General features: G+C 44.6%; 1 protein-coding gene and 1 non-coding gene across 2 annotated transcripts in view; one reads left to right on the top strand and one right to left on the bottom strand.

Annotated features, from left to right (window-relative positions):
• Positions 1-15,568, bottom strand: part of SMG1 (SMG1 nonsense mediated mRNA decay associated PI3K related kinase) — a 1,828,328-nt gene that overhangs the window by 238,283 nt on the left and 1,574,477 nt on the right. The window contains exon 56 of the mRNA XM_086940872.1: positions 6,147-6,299. Within this exon, the coding sequence (XP_086796998.1) occupies positions 6,147-6,299 (153 nt within the window). The remainder of the gene's footprint in view (positions 1-6,146; positions 6,300-15,568) is intronic.
• Positions 8,927-8,984, top strand: LOC147684973 (small nucleolar RNA Z39). The gene has a single exon (XR_015300814.1). It is a non-coding gene; the product is annotated as a small nucleolar RNA Z39 (small nucleolar RNA).

Raw genomic sequence — 15,568 nt, 5'->3', positions numbered from 1 at the left:
GAGGTAAAAAGTAGGTGGAAACATGCACAAAATCCTGTTGCCTTACACGGTCATTGAACACACTCATTCATTCTGCTCAGAACAGTGGCATCATGCAGGTTCTGAAAAACCCCAACATGCATATCAGAGACCAGTAGTTCAAAAGGCAGCTTCATCCTAATAGACATTTGCTACAAATTCATACTCTTGCACTTAAAAAGTTACCACAGCCAACAGTTGTTTGAAAAACTTGTATTACCATAGTTACATTGTGGGCTACTTTGATGTTAAGCTGCTTGCCACAATTCTGTATCCATCCTTTGGACTCAAGTCAGATGAAGTCCGGATATGTTATGAATCTGGCTAACATAACAAGAAAGAATACACCCACATGATAGGATAACTAGGCTCACTGTCTTATTATTGGTACAATAGTAACTGTATTACATTTTCATATTCCGCATTCACCCATTGAGAGGAACTATTTATAGGAGTAATAGTGCACTGCAGACCCAGAATTATCCAAAGTATGTTGCGTCATACAGCTGATGCATAAAAAGGGATTTTTTTAAAGAAATTGTGATATTACATAAATTGTTAACACCCTTAGTAAGTATGCTCATAATAATGAGAGGACTTGGTAGCAATGAAGAGGTTTTCAACCAGGTATGGTATGCACTCACAGAATTGACAGGTACTACAGGATAGTTACACCCTTGATAATTATTATGAGACAACAGAACACGTTACTTACCTTTGGTAACAATCCTTCTGGTGGATACTTTAACCAGAAATGCCCTAGGAGTCAGACAGGATGCAGAAACTTTTAGAGCAGTTCCCATGTGTGCCTCTAGGTAGTGCTGTGTTGCTCTGCACAGATGTCATTTCACTCCATATAATGGCACCCGTTTGTGCTGACATCAGGTGCTTTCTAGGCTTACTATGCCCTCAGACACAGCCAGATTGGCAAATTGGTAAGCCTAGTGTGGAGACTTCTAGACAGTGGCGTTTTTAAATAGAAATGAGTACAGATAACAAAACTAAGAGGTGGTGGTGTTGGTGAGGAATCTGTGGTCAGACAAGAGTATCCACCATAAAAATCATTAGTGAAGGTAAGTAACTTGTTCTTTTGAGGGATACTTCTAACAGATTTCTCACCTTGTTAATAGATACCATAGCATATTTGTCTCGGACCAAAAAATCTTGCAGGGCTGAGAGTACAAAATGCCCCTCTGAACGACCTATCTGCTGAGGAAGTAGTGCTTTGTAAGCATGTGTACTGAAGCGGACGTGGCTTCCTGACAGATCTGCAGAGCAGGTATTCCGTGCGGTAATGCACTGGTAGCAACCTTTTGGCCTGGTGGAACGAGACTATACGTTTTGTATAGGTGTTTGGGGGGGGTGCTTATTCTCAATTGTGTAACAGATATTTGAGCACTTTATCCACTGAGAGATGGTCCATTTTTGACTGCTTTAACTTTCTAAGTTCCAGAAAACCAAATGAAGAGATGATCCTCGACTTAGTATTACTTGTTCCTTGGTGTGATTGAATAAAAAAACTCAATGCTCTTTCAGGATACAAACAATGGAGTCTCTCTTTCTCATTAGAGGGATGATGTGGCTCACAGAATGGTGAGAGCCTGGCCAACATGAAAAGGAGTAACCACTTTCAGTAGAAAGGAAGTCGCTTGGGTACTAAAAAACACAACTTAACAGGGAAAAAGGTGTGGTAAGGTGGATTTATCGAAATCAATCACAAAGAGTATATAGCTTAATCCTAACAAGTGAACATGATTTATATAATTTGCTCGACGCACAAGTTACTACTTGTGTAACGATATATCTGTAAGAGACATTAGTTAGTGATAGATTCCTTACCTTAAAATATCCCGAGGCGTCAGACTGGTGGCGGCCCGCTCTTTCCAGATGTGGACATGGAGAGGGGGAGTGGGCCCCCCACAGATGGATGGGGGGGGGGGGTGGGGGTGAGAGAAATCGACAACGATCCCCTGTTCCTCTGTGCCCAGAGATGGGGTGGGAATGGGTGGGGAGGGGTGAAACTGGGGGGGGGGGAAGAACACTGCATTCCCAGAGTCCTTTTCGTATTGGGAGTTCTGTGATGCAGTTCCAGGTCCCTTTAATTCTACCATGGGGCACCAGACAGTGCTCCTCCAATCCTGCTTGTGTTGGGGAACCAGAGATGGGGTCCTGGGCCTCTTTACTTATTCCTTTCAACGCTTCCCCAGTCTCCAGGGCATCGAAGGCCTGGACTTGGGACCCAGAGCCCCTCTTTGTGAGTGAGTGTGTGGGTGTGTGTGGGGGGGGGGGAGGGGGGATGGGGGGGGGGGTCGGCGCTGGGAGGAGACTTCATGCATGCCCCCTCTCAGGGTTCATAAATTATTACCACCGCTTTCCTGGCCGCTGGGCAAAAGCCCACCCTGGGAGTTTTGAAAAACATGGATACGGAGATCCACGCGCTTTGGGTCTCAGCTGGTAGTTGGGGGGGGGGGGGGGGGGGGGGAGGGAGGGGAGGAGGTGCTGGGGTGGGAAAGCCTTCTCCCTGTGATATCTTGGGGCCCCATTGGGCTATTTTACACAATTGGGGGTTCATTTTGCTCTCAATGGTGAGCATAGCCAGCAGGAGCTTTTCCTACAAGCTTCTGGGCTCTAAAGTGGCACACTATGCAGGGAGCATGTTCCACTGCCTTCCTGCATCAGCCTTTCTCCTGTTTCTTGTCCTCTAGTGTTTCTCATCTCCTGTGTGGGTGTAGAAGTCCAGGTCTTCACCACCCCCCCAAACTCGTCCTTGGAGGGTGCAAGGGGGAACAGCTGCCTTGTGTGTCTTTAGTCCATGAGAGAATCAGAGGGTTGGTACTTTTAGTTCATGGTTACCACCATCCTGTTCCAAAGTCCAGCTCTAACAAAAATCACCCTCTCTCCCTTATGCAACAGTTTTTGAACGAAGGTGGAATGTTCTAGAAGAAAGGCACCCCTGGATAATCCTAGGATGTCATATCACCTCTCCACCCCTTCCCAAACTCTCATGCACAGCATACTGGGACAGCTCAAGAAGATACCATCCAGGAATCACTGTTCAAATCTCCTCTGGTATAGAGGAGCCCCCTCCTGTGTTGGCTCCAGAGGTCTGGGCTCTCTTGTTTTTTCAATGGCCCTCGGCTGCCCCAAACCTGGTACAGCTAATTAATGGCTGCAGATATTTTCCCCAACCCTTCATTCTCAGGAGCAGAGTGAAGAACTATTAATTTCTAACCTTGCTCCTCCTGCTGGAGAGCAAAGTACTTACCTTGGCCAAGCAGGGTGACAAAACGCCTGGAATCTGATCCTCAAGTTAGCCAGAGAAATATGACAATTCTGAGAATATGACAATTCTGGGTGAACCAGAAGGTGTACATGTATCTGCTGGCAGTGGAGTGCCACTCACCCATGTGCTAGTCAACAGAAGACTTGTCTATGGAACCACACTATATATCTGCACCACCCAGAAATTCAAAATACATCTGCAGCCCATTCAGAACGCCTTCTGACTCATCCTGAACATCCCATGCCTCAACCGTTTCACCGGCCATGAGAGACCTTCAATTGGCTACCTGTCAACAAGAGAATCACCATCATGCTTCTCACGCACGCCTACAATGGACCTGCACACCTTAACCGCCTCTCCTACACTCCCATCAGACACCTCCGCTCAACTGGCCCTGACCACCGTCCCATGGATCCGCAAGACCACGGCTGGAGGAAGATGGTTCTCCTACCTCACTGCGAAGACCAGGAAATCCCTGCCCCTGCACCTCAGGCAATCACCATCGCTGCCACATTTCAGGAAGGACCTCAAACCTGGCTCTTTGACTGAACCGCAGACCCAGTCCAGCGCCTTGAGATCATCAGGGGTGAGTAGTTGCGCTTTATAAGATTCTGATTAATTAATCTTTGCCGCAACCCTGGCTGATACAGGGCTCCTCTGGAACCATGGGCGGCACTTGCACAACTGAATCCAACAAGGTGTGAATACCGGCCCGAGAGGCATGTGGTGGTCACCAATTGCACTGCTAGGTTGGTATAAGAAAATGTCACTTTCCAAAGGTATCCAGCCTCCTGGATTTCCAGTCCTGTGGTTTGGTAAGGAACACGCTACGTGTAATTTTGGCAGTCAAGGCCTGCCCCATAAGGCTCACAGGAGTTGTGTGCTGTGTGAGAAAACCTGGGCCTTCCGGGGCAGGGCGATAGCAACAGGCAATTATCTGATGCACCAGTGCAGTGCTTGGCCCAGGCCCCCCAGGAGAATGTCCGTGAGAGCTTTATTAAAGGGAAGTAGGAGCTCCACAGAGGAGAGCTCCGGTTGAAGAACCTTGGTCAAAACACTGGGCCTGACTGTGACTGAGGGAAGGTGAGGTCGAGGACCTCCATCACCATGGCAAAGGATGCACCTTACTCCGTAGCAGGTCCTGGATTCGACACCAGGCCAGAATATGGAGATTTGTCCAGTCCGCTGGCATCCCATAGCTACTCATACTAATTGTCCTCATGGTAAGACAGGCCCTGGTCAATGATTAGGCCACTGAACCCATAGCCATGGTCATCACCACCTCCAAATTCCAACTCTGGACTGGGTCTGTCAAAGGACAGAGGCAGTGAGTCCAAACCGGACAGGCGAGGTCCAGCCTGCCCTAGTGTAGACGTTGAGCAGTACAGACTCTGGGTCAAACAAGATAATGGGTACCACAAATTTAGGTGGTGCCAAGAGCATTGTGTAAGGTGTCGGAAGGCGGGATCTCTGTTTTGAGGTCGGAGTCAAAGGTGACCCAGGGGGAGTCGGTGGCCCAAAGATGGAGTTCATGGGTGCATCAAATTCTCTAAGTTGGGCAGGGTTCGCTCCACCTCTGGGAATCACAGAGAAGCATGGAGCACACTGTGCCTCTCATTCCGTCAGAGAAGTGTGGGAGTGGGGCATAGAAGCACGAGGTCGAGTGGATTGGGAGGGGAAAACAAAGACTGCTTCAACGATTTCTTTGTGTGCTTCTTCGACTAACCAGACTTTGATGACTACTTCGATTTTGAAGACAACTAATCTCAAGACTGACTTCACGTTCAGGCCAGAGACTGCTCTTGAGACAAGGACCAGGAGAAAAGCAAAGACTTCTTGTGCTGTGCTGCTATTAGCTTTATCGCTCGCTCCTGTGTCGTCTTTGGGTGCAAGCAGACAGACAGTTGCTGCTGGCCCAGGAGTCTTGGTCAGACCCCAAACACAGACATCTGCCTGTGACATTCCCACAAGGTTTGTTAGGAGACATGTCCATATCACACAGGAAAGCAATTGCTCAAAATATATTAACAACAGGGTCAAACACCACGTACCGGTGCTCAGAGGTACTGATCAATATTTCCGGATCCAGTCTGACACATGGGGAATATTCTAAGGTGAGGACCCTGCCGTTAGAAGTCTCTATCAGAAACGTATGTTTATAGCAAATCACCTACTAGGTGCATTATTCACTTCAAGCTGATAAACTATGTACTTAATAGATACTGTGAGACACAGAGAACTGAGTAGTACATGTGAGTTCTTTATAGGTTTACTAGATTTTTAGAATCTTGCACTCACAAGACCTTATTCTCAAATATTACACTGCAAGCAAATTATGCACTTTTAACGGTGGGTGTGGAGGCAAGTCAACATAATTTACTCTATTAACGTAAAGTAAATTGTATCTATAGCAAAGATCCACTTTGTTCACATAATATAGACTATGGTGACGCAGTATAAAAGCTCTTAAAAATTATTTTGAAATGCTCTTATTGCCATCTTTATTGATACATTTCCGAATATCAGAAGTGTTATTTGCAGTGATGAGAATATAGTCACTGATGATTTCGTATGTGATCATAGTGATGCAATCAAATATGCCATCAATGATGCTATCCATGATGTCATGCTTGAGGGCATAATTAATGCATAGCAGGGGCGTGAGTAATGTTTTGCATAGTTCAAAGTTCCTAGCACGTTCCAATTTATCTTTGACTCTGCATTATAATCATAACAGGAGATTTTTTTTCGGAATCTGGCTGAGGTGCATATATTTGTGATTACATTAACAAGCCACAATTACCAACAATGTCAAACAGAATATTAATTCAAGTAGGACCAGTACCTGATTTGCTCTTTTGCTTTCCTGTACAACAATATTTCTTCTTTCTGTGATTGTTGCTTCAAAATCTTGCAGAACTGGGGCCAAAGCAGGATTAGCTCCACCCGCCCACTTCAGACGCTGTTCAATACTGGCTTCTAGTGCAGCTAGCTTATCCTGTTACAAGTAAAAGGTCCATATAATAAGTACTTCAAATTTATGAAACTGCAGATTTGCTCATACCAGCATTTAATAAATACACATATCTTGGAGTAGAATGATTATATATGATGTAAGCCAACAGAAATATGGACCAAAGCCAGGCAAAAATCTCCACTCTAGACAGGATGAGGGAGATGCAATCCTAAAAAACAAACCCTGCTCACCCCCTTGGTATCCTGGCACGAGCAGTCAGGCTTATCTTAGAGGCTGTGTGTAAAGCATTTGTACATAACCCACAGTAATACAGTGTACGCACTACAAAAGGACATGACATCAGTTTAGAAAAATATCCAATATTTTTATATAATTAAAATAATCCAAAAACGACAAAAAAAACCCAATACTATATGTAAATAAAAAAAAGTCTGCAGTTATCAAAATAAGTTCCAAACAAAGTTCCTCGGTGTCAATAGCTACGTCCGGGCTACCACGGCGTCGTGAACAACAAATCCAACAGTTCTGGCTGGTCGCGGGGTTGCGGGCCAGCTAATGTGTCGGGAAGGCCCACAAACAGTATCTGTGAGAAATGCAGGGCCATGAGGCCCTCGAAAACATTCGCGTTGCAGGTCGAGCTCCTCTCTGATGGAATCAGGAGCGCTGGCGTCGGATGCTGGGGTGCAAAGTGCAGTGGTGTGGCTTGCATGGCCCCTAGGTCGCCGGGCGAGCAGCGGCTCGGTGGCGGCGACGGTGAGACCAAGATCGCAGTTGGAGATGAAGGCGGTGCTCGTCGCGGTGCTAGCAGGTCACTGTGCAAGCAGCAGCGTTGTCGTTGGTGTTGGCGTCGGTGCGCCAAGGCTGCAGTGCGGGATGAGGGTGGTGCTTCGCGTGACTTACGAACGGTGCCCTCGAACTATGGTGCAAGCAGCAGCGTCGATTTTGGCATAGAGTGGTGGTGTCGTGGTAGCCAAGGTGTCCTCGTGAAGCAAGGCAGTGCAGAGTGCGGTGCCCATAGGTCGCTGTGCGAGCAGCGGCTCGGTGGCGGCGTCAACAGGCGTCGTCGGTGAGACCAAGGTTGCTCTCTGCAGTGCCAAGGCTTTGCTGTGAAGCGGTACGGAGTGCGGTGCCAGCAGCAGCTTGGTGGTGCGTCGACAGGTGTCGTCAGTGAGACCAAGGTTGCGGTGCCCTCTGCGGTGCATTCAGGACACGGAGTCGGCAGCGGCGTCTTAGACATGGTCGAGTTGTTTTTCCTCTGATACAGCACAAAAAACACAGTCCCCAGTGTTGCGGGCAGAAGAGCTTGAAGTCTTTGCTGTCTCTGAGACTTCGTGAACAGGGGGTAAGCTCTACTTCAAGCCCTTAGAGAGACTCACAAAATAGGTTGCAGAAAATCCAGTCCAGGCCTTTCACCACCCAAGACAGATGCAGCCACTTCAGGTCAGCCCAGCAGAGCACACAGCAAAGTGGTAGATCCTCCTTACAGCTTCTCCAGCTCGTCTTCTTGATCCAGATGAGTTCTAAAGTTCAGGGGTCTGGGCCCCAGTATTTGTATCCAAAATTCCTTTGATCCTCTAGGCAGAGGGTGTTTGTGCCCAGCCAGAACCAGTTCTGCTTTCTCTGATGTGAATTGCTGGCAGGAGGTGGAGACAGCATTGTCAGAGGCAGACCAGGCCATTTGAGGTGCAACAAAATCTCCTCCCCCTTCCCCTATTGCAGCCCAGGTCTATTCAGCTCTTTCCTGACCCTAGCTAGACTATCTGGAGCCCTCCTGCTCCCCAGCCTTCTGTTATCCAAATCTCTGACAGGCAATCCACATTCCAACAGAGGCACACGGGATGACTGAGCAAGAAAAAACCTACTTTCTAAAAGTGGTGTTTCAAACACAATGTTAAAACCACCTTCACTGAAAGATGTATTTTAACATCCCGAGTTCAGGCATACTAAACTCGAATTTCTACCTTGTTACCGGGGTCAGTTTAGGATTATAAGAGGTTATAATCAAACTGCCCATTCTGGCCTATGAGAACAGGTAGCCTTGCAATAGAGAAAAAGTAAATGGGCTGTAGTTCACTATCAGGACATGCCACACACACCAGGGCATGTCCTACCTTTCACATACACTGCACCCTGCCCACAGGGGTACTTTGGGCCTACCTTAGGGGTGCCTGACATGTAAGAAAAGAGATGGTTAGGGACGGGCCAGTGTGTGCACAGGCCAAGTCGACACGACAGTTATAAACTGCGTGCAGACACTGCAATGGCAGGCCTGAGGTATCTTTTCAGGGCTACTCACGTGGGTGGCACAATCAGTGCTACGACCCACGCGTAGCATTTTGATTCACAGGCCTCCGCACACTCAGTGCACTTTACTAGGGACTAACAAGTACATCAAATATCCAATCTTGGAAACACCAATCTATAACACAACTGACACAGAGAGCGACTGCACTTTACCACTGATCAGTAGTGCGCAAAGTGCGCAGAAACTTTACGCCAGCAAAAACAGGGTCAAAACCAGGAGGCCAGAAAGCAAAAACTCGGGGGAAACACGCCAAAAGATGCCAAGTCTAACACACGATAATTGAAAATAGTGCACTAGCCGGCGTTTAGAGGACGCGTTGCCCATCCTTACTCAGCATATTGATGTGCATTAGATTACAAAGCAGTATGGTTCAGTGATACTGTTAAACGTGAACTGATGCAGCATGATACTATGGGTGGAACTTATTTCCCAGCCTTCGCCATGCACTAATTACCTCACATATTAAATCATTCATGTCATGTCCCAGGCATCATTGATAACATCACTGCAACATTTGAAATTACATCAATGGCCTGCGTCATGCACTAATTACCTCACATATTAAATAATTCAGGTCATGTCCCAGGCATCATTAATAACATCACTGCAACATTTGAAATTACATCAATGATAACACTCTGCATAGCAGGGTTGCAGGGTATAGGTATTTAGAGCATGAGTTACATTTACTTGAGATAACTATAACTGGTGAACTTCAGTGGTTTTGTTAATTTAAAATGATATGTTTTAACTGATATTCACCTAACAACAAAGCCCTTTTAAACCTTTGTTTTTTCAGTGAAAATATATGCATGTATGGTGGGAGAAACACTGTTCAGACACCTATGACAAATAGGTGGCTAACATAGCAAGTTGGAACAGGTACATTGATGATTTGTTTATAATGTGGAGGAGATCACGTCAATCAGCCATTGATTATATATCCATTCTTAACACCAATGATGTCGATTAGAAATTCACTGGTGAAATAAGTTCGATGTCGGTAGATTTACGGGTTTTTGTCTCTGAGAATAAGTTATTTAGAGCACTCTTCAGGAAACCAGTGGCAGAAAATTATTTCCTTACTGCATGCGAATAGCTGTCACCCGAAGAAGCTAAAAGGCAGCATTCAATATGGTGAGCTGCTGCAAATCAAAAGAAATAGCACTAAAGACTGTGATTTCCAAAGAGTGGCAAGAGAAAGCATGAAGAGGTTTAGAGTGAGAGGCAATCAGAATGAGCTCTTAAATAGAGCCCTGAATAGAGAAAGTAAATCTAGATCACAGCTTCTGCAGACTGTTCACAGTATCTTGCTTCTTCTTGTTAATTTCAGACTCATTACTAATTTTCTACTGACGCTAATGGCGTTTGAGTAATAATGCACAAGTATTGGAAAATATTGAAATCTGATGCTATAATAGAACGAGGTCTTCCAAATTCTGCTCTTATTACTTTTAGAAATGCTAGATCCTTGAAGAATCAACTTGTTCAGAACCACTTGATGGAAAGCAATAGATCATCTACCATAAATGATTTGAAAGAATTATTTCCTTGTGGTAAATGCAAAGCTTGTATGAACAGCAAAAAAGTTCAATCCTATGAGATTCCAGGGTTAAAAAATCCCAAAAAGATCGTGATATTTGTAAATTGTAATACCCCATTCATCGTGTGTTGTCTTATATTTCCCTGCCAACTGAAATGCACAGTCAGCACCATACATCCTGCAAAACATCGTATTCTCGTATAACACACAAAGATACTACCTATCCGATAGTGAGACAGTTTGAATCCCACCATAGAAGTAATAAGAATCTTTTGTTTAGATCGTGTGCCATCAGATGTGAGAGTAGATGAAATTGCGCAGGCTAAAGTCAAGATACATCATAGACTTACAAACAAAAACTCCAGGAGGCCCTAATAATGGAGAGGAGCTAGCAGGGCATCTGTAATCAGTTTTTCTGATGAGGTAAACTGTAATGAGTAGTTAAGGAATGATTAAGGCACCCATTTCTACATCAATTAATTGAATCGAAGTATGTACTATTCCCTGTTTGCTTCCCCTATTTTTCTTTTCTCTATTTCCAATCTGTATTTTGAAATCTAAGGTTTCACCTGGATTTTTAGGAACTGGAAGTTTTATACTTTGAATTGAATGATGCAGGTTATGAAATCCATTTTGATGAGGTAGAGCGATATTGACTGCACGATAGGGACCAGAGACTATGGATTCATGGACACCCATTCAGGGCAGTAGTAGGTGGCAGAACCTCAGCCAATCTGACATAAGGCCCATACAGGGCGTGATTTCTTAAGGAGATTTAAAGGGCGAGCCATGGTGGATCGTCGCGATACAACTGAGGATACCGAGGGCATCCATTGGGGCTGTACTATGTAATGCTCTGCAATAGTTACGGTATGAAATGTTGTACTTTAAGTGACATCAGGTTAGCGTGAGATATATTCCATATAATGTGAATAAGAGAGCGCTGCCAATACGAACTCGTAACCAGATTAACTTGGTGTGCAAAAAAGCTATACACACATTCAAAAATGGTGACCATATTTGTATAAGGAATCATGTTGATTTAATGGAAATAGAGTCCTTAGTTGATTTTTATCCAACTTTTGTGATGATTTAGTTTGGATTGGATTGACTAAGGCGACTGCTGAAACACATCTTTTGTTTGTCCACGAGTAATTTGCAATAAATCTGCTATCCTACCTCTGTGAGTGCTGGCTGTTATTTTTGAGCTACATATTTTGTTGCGGTGTATATATATATATATATATATATATATATATATATATATATATATGTATATATATACGACGCTCAAATATTCCTTTTCTTTTCAAAAGAAACAGAACAGCACTCAAGGAGTTTGAATCAGCCGCAAAACAATTTATTAGCGGGGGACCTGCACAGACGCCTTCGTCAGTGTGTGTAGCACAATCAACATAATTCGCATGTTAATAAAGTTTTTAGACTCATGAGTCATGGAGATCAACAGAGGACTTAACCCTCATACTATCACAATACGCGCCATCTTGGAATAAATTCACAAGACTATATGGCCTATGTAAAGCACAATTTTTCCCACAGATGGGCTATTGCCGCTAGACAAGAGGGTACTTGTCTCATCAAAAAGTTTACACATTAAACAATTTATAAAGCCGTGGATCGGCAGATGTCCTCTATAAATCCATATTACCATGATTATTCTTATATAGCAAAATGCATACATGTCACACAGGGGATAAAAAAGTTCATCAAATTTCATCTTTCAAGACTTCATATAAATTGGGCAGTTCAAATCATATCTATAATAAATCAATTATTTTAGATTCAAGTTTTCAGTTCATCAATCGAATATTATAGGGAGGAGTAGAAACATCCTAACTTCGGTGGCAAATTCATATACATAAATATCTAAAGCTAATGAAAATTTCAGTCAAGGACACATATATAACAAATCACCTGTTCTGAATCACAGATCGTAGATCTTAATTACAGCAGGCAAATTGGGAATAGACTAAGGATTACATGTCGGTGCATCTGGACTTTCATATCTAGCAACCCATATGTTGATCCTAATGTCTATTGATTAAAGCTTTACTTTCCCAAATGAAACGCCATTTCCTCCCCACTATTCAGGCCTCGTGGATGTTTGGTGGAGTGGTCTATAATGTACCTTGATTCTAATCTGCTGAGTCGTCTTAAGCGATCACCGCCCCTGGCATTGGGTGGCACTATGTCTAAGCCAAAATACTGCAATTTTTTTTCGATCTTTGCCGTGGACCTCAGCAAAATGTCGGGCTACCGGATAGGCAGGGTCCGCCTTGTCTATGGATCTGAGATGTTCTAGTATTCTCAATTTTAAGTCCTTGATTGTACTGCCGATGTAGCGAAGGCCACAGGGGCAGAGCAAACAATAGACTGCATATTGAGTGCTACAGGTAATAAACTTCTTGATGAATATTTTCTTCCCTGTCTCAGGTATCATGTACGATAGGACCCTTTTGCTGCCCGCGCAAGCCTTGCAGCGGCCACAGGGATAAAATCCCTTTTGTTCTCTAAGAGTATTGGATTTGGACATAGGTCTCTCCAAATGACCGGTGACAAGCATATCACCTAGTGACCTTGCTTTGCTGAAGGTAAGTAATGGATACGCTGGTAGATCTTCCTTCAGCACATTGTCTGTTCGTAGAATGTGCCAGTTCTTTCTAAGCATCATAGCATCATTCTGAGGTCATTGGCCCCACATGAATAGGGAGTGATGAGCCTAAATTTCCCTTCGTTAGTGGTTTCGTCCTTATCACGGCCTCCCCTTGTGGGTTTGGCAGTGAATAAGGTCCCTCTTGAGATCTTTCTCACCTTTCTCAAAGTCCTTTGCAGCAAATCCCAACCATATCCCCTAATGGCAAAACGTGATAGGCATTCCGAGGCAGCCGCCTCGAAATCAGAATCCCTAGAGCAATTCCTGTGGAGCCTAAGTAACTCCCTATAAGGAATGCTCCTAATGAGCTGAAGGTGATGACTACTGCTGGCATAGAGTGTTGAATTGCCAGCAGTCTCCTTCCTATACAGTGCCGTGTGTAGTTGTTTTCCATCTGTGAACACCCTCAGGTCCAAGTTCTCCGTTGCCACTAGACTGATTGAACCTGAGAATTGCAGGTTAAGGTTGTTGTTGTTCAATACCTTGATGTATTCCTCTGCTGTGTTCATACTACCATTCCAAACGATGAATAAATCATCGATATAACGATGCCAACACACGGTTTCCCCTCTGTCATTGCCAACAGTACAGCTCCTGGGCACCTGCTCCTCCTACCAGCCTACGAACAAGTTCGCATAGCTGGGAGCGAAGCAGGTGCCCATCGCCGTCCTTGACCTCTGTAAATACAGCTGTTCTTCAAATAAAAATATATTGTGGCTTAGACAAAACTCAACAAATTCAAGGATCATTATGTTGTGCCTTGCGAATCGCATTTGGCGCTGGTCTAGGAAATGTTTAACTGCTTCCAGGCCGTGTTTATGTTCAATACATGTGTATAAACTGGTGATATCCAACACCAGCAGCAAATAACATGGGTACCATTTCAAGTCTTGAATCTTCATCAGAAAATCTTTGGTGTCCTTGATATAGGATTCATGTTTTAACACCAAGGGGAACAAAATGTTATCTACAAATCGAGACATGTTCTCAGTTAAGCTGCTGATGGAGGAAATGATAGGACAGCCTGGTGGACAGTCTCTATTTTTATGCAGCTTAGGAAGGTGATAAAAAGTAGGGATCATAGGACAAATATTCAGCAAAAACAAGTATTCGTCTTTGCCTAGCATCTGCAGGTTGTACCACTTGTGGATGAGCTTATCATATTCCATGATACTCTGTTGGTAGGTATCGGTGATGCATTTCATATAAAACTTTTCATCCGCAAGTTGCCTCATTGCCTCGCTTTTGTAGTGGTCCCTACTCATTAAAACCACGTTCCCCCCTTTATCCGAGGGTTTCACCACAATGTTCTAATCATTCATTATATTCATCAATGCCAGTTTTTGTTGGAATGTGATGTTATTTGTATGATTTTGGCGGTCCGCTTTCCTAAATTGCATGAGGTCGTTGTTCATTGCCTCGTGAATGCATCCACGGCGTCCCACGGAGACTGAGGTACAAAGGTGGAGATGGGTTTGAATCTAATTTCCTCCCTCTCCTGTTCTACTCCTTGTAATTCCGCTCGTTGAGCAGTATCCAGTTGACTGATATCAGAGGACTGTTCCATTTGTAGGCCCTCTAGGGTCTCCATTGTGGATAAGTCTCTACTACTCAGAGCATCTGTTGCAGTCAACCTCGCTCCTCTCTTACTTGGATCCTTCATATGTGGGCGCAGTTTAAAATATTTGTGGAGTTTCAGCTTTCTAGTAAAGCGGAACAAATCAATCCGTGTTTGTGTGTATTCTAACTCGTTATTAGGACAGAATGTTAGTCCCAGACTGAGTACTTCGGTTTCTGGATCAGTTAGTTTTTTGTCAGTAAGATTTACAACTGTTAGATTAACTTGATCCCTGGAACTGTTGCACAAGGCTGTTGTTACTTCTTGTTCATACTGCGATTGCGGTTGCCCCAGCGGGAGGCTCTTGCTCCTCCTCTGCCTCCTCTTGCCGCCCCCTGACCTCCTTGTTCTCCTGGTTCTCCCAAGCCCACTGCTCCCGCATCCGGCGGTTTGTTCTTTCCGTTGCGTAGCCAGGATTTTCTGATTATCTTGAATTCCTCCTGTAAAGGGGTCCTCTTAGTTTTTCCGGCCTGAACGGCTCGTTTTTTGCCTTGGTCTACTAGATCAGGTTGATAGTCACCGGACTCGTTCTCAGTCACATCTGACTCTGAAGTGGCTGTCTCAGTTGATAGGGTTTGCTCCAGCGCTAGCGCTGATGTTTCCTTGTAAAGCCTTCTGAGGAGTGTCAAATTTCTTCGCGTAGGTTAGAACACACCCTGTCAAATAGTTGTTTGCATCGCGTTCATACCTTTCGTGCTTGCGGAACCTTATTTTTGCCTCATATTTCACAAGCCGAGTTTTCATTTGGTCTTTCATTTGCGATATCAACGCTAATTGTCCAGAATCTGTTTCCTTTTCTAGCTCATCATCAATCTCTTTGATTTCAGCCAGCGCCTTTTCTCTGTCACTCCAGGCATACTTGATCAAAATTTTGAGGGTCTCTTCACAGTAGGTTGCAGTGTGCTCAAACCAGTCAGTCAATAACTGTGGGTCCGGGTGCTCGTAAGATGGTACTGTATGGACCCTTAAGCCTCTGGGCACCCTTCTTTCCTCCACGTAGTTTGTTAGGCTAGTCGCCTCCTACCACTTCCTTACTTCACGCTCGTGAAGTCCCTCCAACTTTGTCATTGTCACTTTGAGTTGGTTATTCAATGGCTCTGCCACTGCCGTAGTTGTTATCTCTAACGGCTTTTCCTGACGTTTGAACATG

Source organism: Lissotriton vulgaris, chromosome 10 (genome assembly GCF_964263255.1).
Source record: "Lissotriton vulgaris chromosome 10, aLisVul1.2, whole genome shotgun sequence".
NCBI lineage: Eukaryota > Metazoa > Chordata > Amphibia > Caudata > Salamandridae > Lissotriton > Lissotriton vulgaris.
This window is presented reverse-complemented; position numbering and strand designations above follow the sequence as displayed.